General features: G+C 39.2%; 1 protein-coding gene across 1 annotated transcript in view; it reads right to left on the reverse strand.

Annotated features, from left to right (window-relative positions):
- The window catches only part of RGS7 (regulator of G protein signaling 7), a 620681-nt gene that overhangs the window by 92877 nt on the left and 513405 nt on the right, over window positions 1-14399 (reverse strand). The window contains 1 exon segment of the mRNA XM_027768057.1: window positions 4844-4918. Coding sequence (XP_027623858.1) covers window positions 4844-4918 — 75 coding nt within the window.

A 14399-nucleotide genomic window follows, 5' to 3' on the forward strand; every position in this document is an offset into this window, starting at 1 on the left:
TCTTTCCCTTTCCATACACAGACACAGACACAGACACACACACACACTCACATCAATAAAATCCTGTTGATTATACAACGAGATTTATATGGTGTGTGTGTGTGTGTGTGTGTGTATGTGTGTGTGTAGATCCTGTTGGTTTTGGTTCTCTGACTAATACACAGCCTATTGCAGTAAAAATTTTAGTAACAGACTAAAGAACACCAGTATATAGTACTCCTCAAAACTTGTCTAGATAGAGCAAATCTCTTCCTGATAAGGAACGTGACCTTCTTTCACAAATATTTGAAAGAATACATTTTTACTTATTTCCCTGTATTTTAGTAAGATATATTCAAATTAAAAAGAGACATCTGAAAATGGTCTAATCCTATATTCTTCAAAATATGTCAAATTAGTTATACATGTAAGCTTTCTTTCACACATTTGATAAACATGTTTGAAATTCAACAAGTAAATACAACATCCCAAAATGAAATGCACATTCCTGTGATGGTTAATTTTAGTTGTCAGTTTGACTAGACTGAGGGATGCCTGGATGGCCACTGCAGCATTGTTCATGAGTGTGTCTGTAAGAGTATTTTCAGGCAGTTTTGGTGTGCGAACCAGTGGGCTGAAAGAGGAAGATTCACTGTCAATGTGTGTGGGGGAAGCACCATCCAAGGAAGGAACAAACAGAAGTGGGGGTTTCTGCTTCCTCTTTGCCCTTCCTTCTAGAGTGTGACAAGTGTTCTCCCTCCACCTGTATATCTGTTTATTCTGTCCCTGCTCCATGGCTTATCCCTTGGCTGTGTGCAGTTCCCATGGTGCTCGACCCCTACACCTCTCTGGCCAGACAGACTCCCGATTCTTTAATTTGGGGAATCTGAACTTGTACCAGCAGTCTCCTGAGGGAGCTTGGACCTTCTACTTTGGACTATAAGCTGCACCATTGGATTTCCTGGTTGTGAGTCTACTAGCTATTTCTCCAGCTTGCAGATGGCCCATGGTGGGATTCTTCCACCTTGTAATTGTGTCAGATAAGTCCTGTAATAAATTTTGTATTTATAAATTTATATATAATAAAAATTTACATGTAATACATTTTATATTTATCTATCATATATTTTATATTACTATAATATAAGGTATTATTTATCATATATTTTATATATACTATAATATATAAAATATGATGGAATTTATTATATATTATAATTTATTATATATTAAATATATATTCATTTACTTATCCTTTTAATTCTGCTTCTCTGGAGAACCCTGGTCAATACAATAACTCTGATATTCTTTAGGCACATAATGCTAGATAATTACTTTAGAGATTTATTGGGTTCTTTACTCTTGTTATGGCATGTAATAATAAAAAAATAATATCATAGCTGACTCTCTAAGGAATGCATAGCAATTCTCTTTGCTAAAGGTGTCTCAGCATATTAAACACAGTTCTGGGTTTCACTTCCATATCAGCAGTAGTATTAGACAGAGGGCAATCACATAACTAACAGAAGGTGTAAGGAGACAGTGAAGGCAAAGTAACTTCCAGAAGGTGGTTGGCTGGTCTCTACCCTTTTTGTCTAGGATTTGTGATCACAAAATGGCCTTCTCCCCAGGGACAAAGTTGTACAATCTTTAGAAGGTGGCAAAACAGTTTTCTACTTACGGACAAGTTATTCACTGATAAAATGTTATGGCAATTTAGAATCACAAACCTTTAAAATTTCCTTTGTAACATTTTATGGATTGAGTTGTTCTTCCCTCCCTGAAATTCCTGGGACCAGCAGTTAGTGTAATGGTTATGTCACTGCACTCCCATGTAGTCGACCGCGGTTCAAGTCCTGGACCCAGTGGCTTAAACTCACACTGGGTGCGTGTGCGTACATGCCCAAGATCCTAAGAGGAGAATGGAGGAGAAGGGATTGCGGCATGGCCATCCCCCCTGGGGGGTGATTTCTTGCTTTCTGTCTCCCTGTCTCTCTCTGTCTGGCAAGTGCATGTGCCCTCTCGCAAAAACCTCTCCAAAAAACAAAAAAATTCCTATGTTGAAATTATAACCTTTGATGGAACTGTATTTGGAGACAGGCTTGTCAAGAAGTGATAAAGGTTAAGAGAGGTCGTGAGGATGGGACTCTAATTCATTACAATTGATATCCTCATAAGAAGAGGAAGAGACACCAGAATACTCTTTCTTTTTCTGTGCCCACACACAGGAAAGGCCACTGAGGATACAACAAGAAGGCAGTCATCTATAAACAGGAAGAGAGCCCTCTCCAGGAACTGAATTGGCCAGCATCTTGATTTTGGACTTCTAGTATCCAGAACTATGAGCTTATAAATCTGTATTGTTTAAGCTACCAACCTAGTCTGTGAGATTTTGTTATGGCAACCCATGCAAACTAATACATAAAGCTTAACCATGTCATATGATTACACACACATACAGACTTTTGTCTACCTGCTCTGTGTCTGCGCTATTACTGGACTATGAACTGGAAAAAAAGCACTGCCTGTTCCACTCACTGGGAAACTCCGAAAGATCAATGCATGTCTGGTGTACAGTACAGACTTTAAATCTATTGATTAGGTGGATCATCCCAGTTCCTAACCAAATAGGAGATAAGATATTGGGGGTGATAAATCTAAAGGACAAAGTCAGCAAGAAGCTTGGAGTCCTGTAACTATCTCTGTAAAATAGCATTATCATCTGTGGCAATTCTAGCAAATTTAAACCTTCTGACTATGAGAAATTGTATTTATCTAAAGTCAAGAAAATCAATTTTTCTCCAATTTTGAAAACAAAGTGATGCCGGCCACTAGCTGTTGGATTTTTCAGAACTTGGTTTTTCGCTAGTAAATTTTAGTGCTACACAGCTCTGCAGTTAGGCCCTGTCATTGTACCAGTATTGATTCACAGAAATGAGACTGCATTTTAGACAAATAGAACCAAAGTTCAATGATCCCATCTTTACACAGCATTTCCCTTTGCAAAGCCTCATGCCTCCAGTGTTTCCCATCACTAATGAGAGCTGGTGGTATGCTTTTCAAGTTTTCAAAAGGGAGCGTGGGGAAGAAGCTGATACTGAGCGCAGTGCTAAAAGGAGAGTGTAAGAGATCACTTTCTCATGTGTTAGTTCTATCTTGTTAATTCACACACCTTCCCTTGCAAATTGAAGCATGCCTGAGCTGGTGTCTGTTGGGGAAACATGATGCAGAGTAAGGTATTTTGAAAAGTAACTCTTCACAATTCAGAAAGTAGTGAGAGGTGGCTTAATGCACTGCTTGGAGAACCTATAGCATTTTTTAGCCTCATTTTGCTAAGCTCGCCTGCTATGAACTCTGGATGTGCCATGAGCAGAAGATATAAGGAACCAGGCAGGGCCAGCTGCAGGAGACACCGAGCAGGCAACCTTCTGTGGTCTTGCTTTGCTTTTTTTCTCTCAGCGCTCCTACTGGCAAATGCATTGGAGCATCATATGGAATGGGTTTTGTGGGGCACTTTCTGTGGTTTCTATCGCCTCATGCCATAGTAAGCTGCTTAAGGGAAAGAAAAGGTACTTGGATCAGGTTACAACCTTTGAACATGATCCTCTATTCCCAGGGATAGAAGCAAAAACAACACAAACAAGACTACATAAAATGTTTACTACGTACTGCAGGGGCACATACTCTAGGAAATGCTGCTGCTACATAGGAAAGATGTCACAGAAAGTAGGCCTCAAACTTCATGTGTTCAGAGGGTTTGCTATGGGTCAGAAAGTCTTATGTGTGTCAGGTGCTTTCTTTTTTATTTAATTCTTTAAGAATAATTTAAAGATTCTTTCATTAAACTTTATTTATCATTATCATTTTCAATTTGACCAGAAAGAGACAGAGAGAGAGAAGAGGGAAAGTGAGAAAGTAAGCTGCCAGATTTGGGACTTGAACCGTAGTCAGCCATGTGGGAGTCCAGCACTTTTAACAACCATGCCACCTGCTAGTTCCCTTTTTTTTTTTTAAGGGAGATTTTTGCTATAGGGCATGTATGCTTTGCAGACAGACAAACAGAATGTGAGAAATCTCCTCCCAGGGGAAATGGCCATGCCATAATCCCTTCTCTTCTTGGGATTTTGGGCATGTATGTTCACACATGCATCTGGCATGAGTTATAAGCCATTAGGTCCAGGACTTGAACCACAGTCAACTCTGAGGGAGTCCAGTAATATAATCACACATCATCTGCTGGACCCTGTGTCAGGTGTTTTCTACGGAATGAATAAAAAATGCCTTCTTACGTGTGTTATTTTAAAAATATGTATATACTGCTGGTGTTCGTTTCCGAAGTGTTATTAAGAGTTATTTAAACTCCCACTGAATTTCAGGGAGCTTTTCTCCCCTTAGTTATTCCCTCACGTACTAGACACTGAACGCACAAACCCTGTGTCAGGGTAGTGCCACAAAGTTCTGATGTGAAACGAGGTCCTCATTCTGTATCTGTCACTAAACATCTTTCAGCTGTCCTACTTTCTCAGACTTTTCTCTACAGATGTCCTTCTCTCAATCGCATCACTTTTCCTCAGATAATCTATCTCCTGGGCTCTGAAGGCAATGCCCTTCTCTGGGATGGAGATCAGCAGGTCCTCGGCTTCCCCATTCCCTTCCTGGCAGAGCTATTTGGCACAAACCCTCTGCCATAGATGCTGCCATGCTTGAGAACTGGGATGGGGCTATTTCCAGTGGACAGCAGGACTGAAAGGGGCCAGGATGAGCAGGGGAGATATGCCACAAAATGGGGAAGAAGTCTTCACAGCTAATGTCCAGTCAACCAGGCAGCTCATTCCCAGGATCAGAGCAACAAACACTGCCTTACCTTCCGCGTTTTGTGAGGGTTTCTCATTCTGGATGACTTCTTAATGTCCACTTCGGTAGTATTTACACATCCAGGCTGCAAATGGAAAAACAGACAATGGAATCTTGGGGTGTGAAGGTTCTGACCAGTGCATTTATTGATGACCCACTCGGCAGAGCCTGAGCAAAGGCCATGATAACGTAAGTCACTCCTGGCACTTTCTAGATGCCACAGCCACCTCTATCAAGAGACCAGTGACCAAGTACATGATACCCTTTTACCCTTCACAGTTAAAAGCCTTCAGATACCATTCTCAGATAACACCCAGAGAAATAGGGGGCGGGAGGGGGAAACTTGGGCTTTGCCTGCAGAAGTGGGTGTTAGTATTTATAGCTGCTAACCTGACAGAGCAAGGGTGTCCAGAGATACCTGGAATGATACCCCTTGTGGGCATGTGCACACAGCCTCCCGTGGAAACATGTCTCTTTATACGGTGTGACATTGTTAGATGGCTGCTTGCTTTTCCCAAGTTAGAAAACTAAAATCGCATTGAGTTCAGTCAGCTCAAATCCCACAGTAAACTTGGTTTTTAATGGTGATTATGCAATCCAGTGACTCGGAATTTGTTTTCCATAGACTAAAGGAACAATGAGTTTATGGTGAAAATAAGGAAGCTGAAAAGCAAACTGACAATCAATAGGCCATGCTCCTTCCCATACATTCCCAACTTCTTTTTTCCTTTCTCTTAGGAAGATGAACCCCTTTAATACAGAAGAGCAGGAGGAAAATTTTAGGCAGCTGGCTGCTGGCCTTGATCACCTCAGGAGACTAATTTTTATCGTTTTTTTTTTTTTGAGAGGTTTTTGCTATAGGGTGCGTGTGCTCACCAGACAGACAGAGACAGACAGAGAGACAGAAAGTGAGAAATCATCCCCCGGGGGGATGGCCACGCCACAATCCCTTCTCCTCCGTTCTCCTCTCCGGATCTTGGGCACACACGCACACATGCCTGGTGTGAGTTTTAAGCCACTGGGTCTGGGACATGGACCGCGGTCAACTACGTCGGAGTCCAGTGACATAGCCATTACACTAACAGCTGGTCCCATCATTTTGAAAGAATTATTCTGTTGCATAGAAACAAATGGCTGTAAGTTTCTTTCTTTTTATTCATTCATTCATTCATTCATTCGTTCATTCATTCCAAGGAGGAAGAAGGAAGAATGAGGGAAGAGAAGTGAGGAAGAGAAAAGGAAGGGATAGGGGAAGAAAGAATGTGACTCGAAATTGAAGAAAAGAGATTAAAAAATACATGGTAACTTAAATTTAGAAAGGACCTTAGATATCACTCATCCTCATCCTTTGGAAGTGATTAGAAGTTAGTGGTTATAGAATCGTGTTTCCTTCACTTTCAGGTTTTTGGAACAGGATTTAGAGATCTCCAGTAAAACAAACAAACAAACAAACGAAAAATCGAGTTGTATACCTCTGCTCAATTTCTCTTTCTTCCCACAGATTACAAGAAAATTAAAGCATTATAAGTCCTTCAAAATGATGCTAGGGAAACCAAATGTGGAAACATGTTTTGCAGAATTGGGATGGGGTTAGGGAGGAAGGGCAAATAGGCAGTGCTAAAGTGATCAGAGAAATAAACTGCTCTCCACAACCACTGGCGAGCAATGAGATTAACGTTTCATATAGTAAGGATGTCGGATATTTTCCTTAACTCTTTCCTGAGAGTTAAAAAATTCTACCACAATATTATAATGAAAGTAAAAAGTAAAGTAAAAATGCAAAACATTTTTCCTTATTTTTTGGACAAAAGTTATGTCTTAAACACACATACTACACACACTTACATTTCACTTTAAACACACAATAATCTTTGGGGTGTATATATATTTAGGAAGAGAAGTAGCTGGTTTGGTGTGGTGATCAGCTTGGCAGTGTTGGATGTAGGAAGAGCACCTAGACACCCCATGGGGTGGGACTTAGTTATTAAGTGACACTGAGCAATTCTCTGTCTCCCAGCATCAGGGTGATCAGTATCAGATATTCTTTTTTAAAATTCTTGTTATTATTTTTAAATTTGCTATAGGGTGTGTGTGCTACCTAGCAAGAGATGGAGAAATACAGAGTAAGAGAGAGCTTGAAAGTGAGAAAGCAACTCCCAGGGGATATGGTCACAGCACAGTTTCTTCTCCATTCTCCTCTCAAGATTTTGGGCATGCATGCATCTGTGCTCAGTGTTTTTCAAGCCACTGGGTCTAGGACACGAACCATGCCATTGACCATATAGAATCCAGTTGCCTTAACCACCATGCCACTGGGAAGCCTTCAGTATCAGATATTCTGATTAAATTTTTCTGTGGTCAATCTAAGCCTGAGTGTTTTTTGTTTGTTTTGTTTTCAGACACGTCCTCCCCAATGATTATAACAGGCAGCCAGACTTTATAACCATTGACTTAGACTTAACAAAGACAATTTTTGAAAATATTAAGCAACATGTTTTCATTTCTTACTCATTTTCTATTTCCTTGCAGCCTTCTATTTCTAGGTCTGAGTCATTAGAGAAGGGAGGGCACTAACATTCTTTAAACTCCTGTTGAGGGACCAGCAGTTAGCGTAATGGCTATGTTGCTGGACTCCCACAGTTTGCATCCCAGACCCGGTGGCTTAAGAATCACACTGGGCGTGTGTGCGTGCATGCCCAAGATCCCAAGAGGAGAACGAAAGCGAAGGGACTGCGGTGTGGCCATCCCCTATGGGGGGTGATTTCTCGCTTTCTGTCTCTCTGTCTCTCTCTGTCTGGTGAGTGCATGCACCCTATAGCAAAAACCTCTCCAAAACCAAACCAAAACAAAACAAAACAAAAAACTCCTGTTGATACATTGAGAGCCAAGATAGATCTTGATGATTTATCTTCTATATGTTAAGGGGTAGGAATAATTAGGCTACAATAATCAGGAGAGGGAAAGCATAGCCCGTTGTGACCTTCATGGAGGAAAACAGAAACAATGACAAGGAGTAGACCTCAGCAGTTGCTGCACTTCTTTCCTCTGGGGGATCCGTAAGAGGGCTGTGGAGAGTGATAGAAATGCCCAGATCAATATGAGGGAGACTGTGAGGTGGCTGGTTCCAGGCCCATAGAAGGACCTCCACATGCAATCATATCCAACACGAATCTTTAATATTGGACAGGTGTTAATGAGAAAGAAAAACCTAACACCACACTTCTCAAGGCTTGTGTGTGGCAGGCAAGGTACCCAGAAGGTATTGTATGCCCCAGTAGTAAAAGGCATAGCGCTTCAGAGAAGACTAAAAGGTGGACAAAGCCTGAGGCTGGGACAACGGCCACAGTGTACATGGATTTTTATATGGGAACTAATGTCTGAAACACAAACTCCAGCAGTGAGTGCCAGCTGATGAGATGGCACCTGTTGTAGCCGTACTGGTAACAGACCTCTCCAAGCTGTCTAAGGCAGACATCAACTAGGATCCGCAAGGTATCCTTAGATGTCAGCCCTCATCCCTCACTGCACGGGACCATGTAAACCAAGCCTCCATACTCCAAATTCCCATCCAAAAATGACCTTGGATAGCAGCAGAGAAAGGCTGAAGACAAGTGAAAGTACAATCATGTATCCAAAAGTGACTGAGCAATCCACACGGATTTCAATTACGGAGGGACACAGAGCATGTCCCTTGTAATCATCCTGCAGATAGATTTCTGAGTAGAACAGACAAATGATAGGAAATACAGGAACCATTCTTTTTTAATTAATTAATTTAGTTTCTCACATCTGAGCAGTCTGAACTAATTGAATTCTAAAACTCCTGCCTTAATAAGATAGGATTCTAAATCAACTATATTTTATAGCAGGTGGGATAATTAACAAATGTTCTCAAAAATTGTGTTGACCATTGAAGTCACCTAGTGGAAAAAGATTTCCCCCATTGGACTGTATCTGGCTGACAGTCTCAGAGAGAATTAAAATTTCCATCCTCAAATTTCAAAGATTATAGCCTTTTAAATTTAGTTAGTAAATCAAATTGAAAATTTAAAATTCCCACTTGACCCAATTATTAACATTGTTAATAAGCAAATTAATAAAGATATATTGAGTCTGAAAGCAAATATTATTAGAGACTGAACCATAAGACACATTTTACAAGCCACTGCTCATCCCAGGAAAGGAAAATCTGCCAGTTAAAAATCTGTATTGGGCCAGCAGATTGAGTGGAGTTTAAGGTGGCTGGATCCCTCATGGCCAACTTTGTGGTGCAAATCCAGGACCTGACAGCTTGAAAATCATGCTGGGCATGTGTGCCTGTGTGCCCAAAATCCTGAGGGGAGGATGAAAGAGAAAGGATTGTGGTGTGGTCATCACCCCAGGGGATGATTTCTCACCTTTCTCTCTCTCTCTTCCCCTGTCTCTCTCCAGTGAGTGCACATGCACTGTAGCAAAAAAGTGAAAAATTTAAAACAGTGTCATAAATGCCTAAAATGATAAACTGAATTGGGATGCTTGTTTTAGTGGTCCTCTAGCGTTTGGTCATTTCTAAAGAGCTTCTTGGAACAACTAATAGTTAAACGATGCTGTTAATCAAGGATTCTTGAAGATGCAAAAATGCTAGTTGCTGAATAATTAAAGTTGTGACCTACTGCTGATAACTCCTGAATCACTATTTTTAGAAGCCAGGCAACATGGTGAATGAAATATGGTAAAACTTCTTAAAAAAAGTATTTATTTAAGAATATTTTTTGCATCTAAGGAAGTGTTAGATGTTGTGATAACAAAAGACCCAAAAATGAAGGCATGTTCCACATCTCAGTTATCTCCTAATGGAATAAGAACAAGAGACACAGGAATAATCACAAAGGGAACATAATGACTAGGTTGAAACCAACAAAGGACATTATGCAACAGAGCATTTCAGACATCCATTCTTATGTACATTTTATTGGTTGATTTTAACATGGGACAATTTTAAAAATTATTATTTGTTTTTAGATGGCTTTTGTATCCTAACAAAATCATGCTGTCTTTGGTTATTTTTAAAAAGGCAATTATCTTTTTGAGGGATATATAATAACTACCACTAGCTGGCACCAGTTCCATGTGAAATGTTATGCATAAATTGATTTCCTGCAGAATAAAACATATTCCCCAAAAAGAAATGATAGCATTACTATTTCCAAATAGGTGTTCCCCCAAAATGTTCAAATGTGTACTATTTGTTGGATAGAATATTAAGTACACGATATTGTTAGATTTAAAGAATAATAAAGTACTATTTACATTGGCCTAGAAGAGTGGTGAGTTATTTTTGTGGAAGATTCAAAGGCGAATTTATTTTCAACAAAACTAAGATGTGTTGTGACATTATTATAATATTATTCATTAGAAAGTTGAATTTAATATTATAAAACCTATTCCTGAAGGAGGAAAAGAAGCATATAATTGAGAAATATTACTGTCATCATGTAAGTGTGTTCAGGAGGTGCAAAACAAAAGCTGGAGTTCTTGGTTTCATTACTAATACTTGATTTAAGAAAATCTAAATACCATTTAGTTTCTTTCATGGCATAATGCATTGTGTTAGCTATGTCGAAAACATACTTGTGCTCAGGAGAATGCAGAAAGCATTCTGAAGAACAGCAGAGCAAAACAGGAATGAGAAGCTCTCTTAGATTCAGTTACTATAGTTGATTCCTCAGTGGGCAAATCATGTCCTATACGAATATGAGTGGAGGCTTAAGAAGGATGTGGCAGGGGTTGGCAGGCGGTGCAGTGGTTAAGATGATTAACTCCCACATGGTTGACCATAGTTCAAGTCCTGGACCTGACAGTTTGCTTTCTCATTTTCCCTCTTTCTTATTCTCTGGGCAAATTAAAATTTAATAATAAATAAAAATTAGATAAAATAATTTTTTTGTTAAAATATATATATTTTTTTGAGAGATTTTCACTGTAGGGCACGTGCGCTCGCCAGACAGACAGAGAGACATAGAGACAGAAAGCGAGAAATCACCCCCCAGGGGGGATGGTCACGCCGCAATCCCTTCGCCTCCATTCTCCTCTTGGGATCTTGGGCACACACGCACATGCGCCTGGCGTGAGTTTTAAGCCACCAGGTCCGGGACACGAACCGTGGTCGACTACGTGGGAGTCCAGTGACATAGCCATTACGCTAACTGCTGGTTCCCAGATAAAATAATTTTTTTAAAAATTAAAAAATAAAAAGAAGGAGGTGGCATATAGAGTTGATAGTAAGAGATGTAAATACCCTGGAAATATTTTAAAAGTTATGACTCTGAGGGGCCCACAAGTGGTGTGGTGGTTAAGGGTGCTGGGCTCCCACATGACCGACTGTGGTTTGAGTCCTATACCTGGTGGCTTACATTCTCATTTTCTCTCTCTCTCTCTCTCTCACTCTGTCCCTCTCTGGTCAAATTAAAATAAATAAAGTTAAATAATTCTTTTTAAGAAAGTTATGGTTCAGGAAAAATTAAGGTTTCAAAAAATATATATATATAAACACACACACATACACACACACACACACACACATGCATTCATATATACATAATTATTGATTGATGTGCAATTAATGAAAAAGATTTACCACATTATGACAGTACAAATTTTTAAAATTCAGTGTGCAAATTATCCACCTTGAATAAAATGATCTCTCATCATTATGTAATGTGATTATGGATTTTAAAGTGTTCAACCTCAGGACTTATTTTTAAAGATCTAATTCAAGCTTTTCTTTATGTTCTTAGGCAGTTGTCAATTGATTAGCCTGGATCCTTTCAGCCACTTGACCCATCCACTTGCTAAGTCCTACATATAAATTGAAGGAAGTTCTTTGAGGAAATTACCCTGGAGTTCCTTTCATTCACTCTCTTCTGTGGTAATAACTCATTTGATGCCTACTCAATCTTATTTGCTGATGATAGGTTCTTGACTAATCCTCCTTCAATGAATGCTAGGAAGGAACTGCACATATATAAGAGGCAGAAGGAAAGCTAGGTGAGGGAATTGTTCCATATCACCTTGGAGCTATAAAATTGGTTCAGGGACTGACACATAGCATGGTGGTTGAGGTGCTGGACTCCCACATGGCCAACTGCAGTTCAAGTTCTTACACATCCCTGGCAGCTTGCTTTCTCACTTTCCCTTTCTCTCTCTGTCTTTCTCTGATCAAATTAAATAATAACAAATAAAATTAAATAAATAAATAAATAATTTTTTTAGAAAGGTGGTTCTAGTAGGTAGAAATTATAGACATAGTGTGGATTTCAGTTTAATCCTAAATATAAGGGGAAGCCATTGGAAGGTTTTAAACAGGGAATTGACTTCATATAATAAACTCACTCAGACCTCAAAATGGATCCTAGGTTAAATGCAAATGCTAATCTAGATGATCTTGGGTTTGATAATGACTTTTTAGGTATAAAACTAAAGGCATAATCCATGAAAAAAATAAGTGATCATTTGGATTTCATTAAAAACTTGTTTTCTATGAAAAACACTTTCAAAAGAATGAGAAGATAAGCCACGGACTGGAAAAGAAATCTGTAAAAAAATCTTATAAAGACTATTAGTCAAAACATGTAAAGAACCCTTAAACCGCAGGACTAGGAAAACATGGACAAAAGATCTGAACAAACACCTCACCAAAGGTGATATCCAGGTAGCAAATAAACATGTAAAGGTGCTCACCAAATACATCATTGGAGAAGTGCAATTAAACAATGATGAGACATCACTACATGTCCATCAGAATGTCCGACATCCAACACTGACAACACCAAGTGCTGGTGAGGATGTGGAGCAACAGGCTTTCAGTCTTTGCTGGTTGGAATGCAAAATGGCATAGTCATTTCAGAAGACAGCTTGGTAGTTCATAAAATGAAACATACTGTTACCATATGATCCAGCCATTTTGCTCCTTGGTATTTACCCTTGTGAGTTGATGACTGATGTTTAAACAAAAACCTGTACATAGCTATTTATATTTATAGCAGCTTTGCTCATATTGCCAAAACTCAGAAGCAACTAAGATGTCCATCAGTAGGTGTATGGATAAATCATCTCTGGTACATCCAGACTCTGAGTAAGTGTGCCTATAGCTTCTACATGATCACTGAGATTACACCTGTTTAAAGTTCAGCCTTCATTAACTAAAACATTCCAATCTAGAATTGCCTCAGAAATTAAGATAAAAATCAGTGAATAGAAGCCTCCTTGTCATAATTACCCTTAAAATAGGGCTTCCTTGAGGAAGAAATGAAAGGTCTAAGGAAGTCACATTTTTTTCCTATTACACTTGGCCTGCTATGTACTCAAGTGATTGATCTCTTTCCTTTTCTGTAATTTTTTTCCCATAAAAAGCTAGATGTGGTATGAAGACATGCAAAGATTTTCAATTTGGAAAGAAAAAAAAAAAAGTCCCTTTAGATCTGAGACTTAATATGTGTGCTCCAATTCACCCTATGTCCTGAGTTGGCACTTTGAGTGCTCTTATAACCATCAATATGGTACCATGATCTACATTATGTTGTTCCTCCGGTATCTCATTTTATACAGAAATATGCAATTCTTGGTCCATGGGCTTAATGTCATCAAACATCTTAAACATTTTGACTTTGATCCCTGATGTATTTATTGAATCTAGGAACTTAAGGAATGAAATCTATACTATGTTTGATGACAACACAAATTTCCCTGCTGTGAAACTGGAGAACCAAAGAATAAGAAAATAGCATTTCATGCTATTTCTAGTGCCCTGGCTGTGGTGGCACAGCAGTAGTGCAACAGTGTGCAATAGTGGAAGCCATATCAGTGAATGGGTTTGGTTCCCTGGTTGACTTATACATGCTGAGCACATGTGTGTGTGCTCATGATCCTGACATGCTGGGATCACAGCATGAAACCCTGTGGAGGGTGCTTATCTTGCACATACTCTCTTTCTCTCAAGGAAGAGAGAAAAAATTAGCATCAAAAAGAAAGAAAGAGAATGGATCAACTACTGAACTGGTGAAAACTATTTTTAATTTTGTAGATATTGCTGGTGCTAGTGCTGGTGATTTGAATGGTATCCTGTAAAAGTGGAATAGAACCAAATAAAATCCTTTATAGTATAAATAACTCACAGTAAATTCAAAAGGCTTACTGCTGCAAAGGATAACAATGGGACAGTTAGAAGATAAGTAAGCTTTTGAAATCATATGTTGGAATTAGCCTTGAATTACAATAGTAGCCTTGAATTCAATAGCCTTCAATCACAAAGGATATGAGAGGTACCTAAATCACATACTCCTAAATGGAAAAAAAATGCATAACTTCCTATTTTGAACTGTTCAAGACATTATAACAAAATACCATAAATGGTGGCTTATAAACAACAGAAGTTTATTTTTCACACTTCTAGAGGCTGGCAAGTCCAAGATCAGGGGACCAGCAGAGTCAGTATTTAATGAGGACTCAAGTTCTGATTCATAGAGACCTGCTTTCTGGTCCCTAGAGGATGCCTTCTTGCTGCATCCTCACATAGTGGAGGCAATGAG

The sequence above is a fragment of the Tupaia chinensis genome, unplaced genomic scaffold, assembly GCF_000334495.1.
Source record: "Tupaia chinensis unplaced genomic scaffold, TupChi_1.0 Scaffold000074_1, whole genome shotgun sequence".
In the NCBI taxonomy this organism is placed as follows: Eukaryota; Metazoa; Chordata; class Mammalia; order Scandentia; family Tupaiidae; genus Tupaia; species Tupaia belangeri.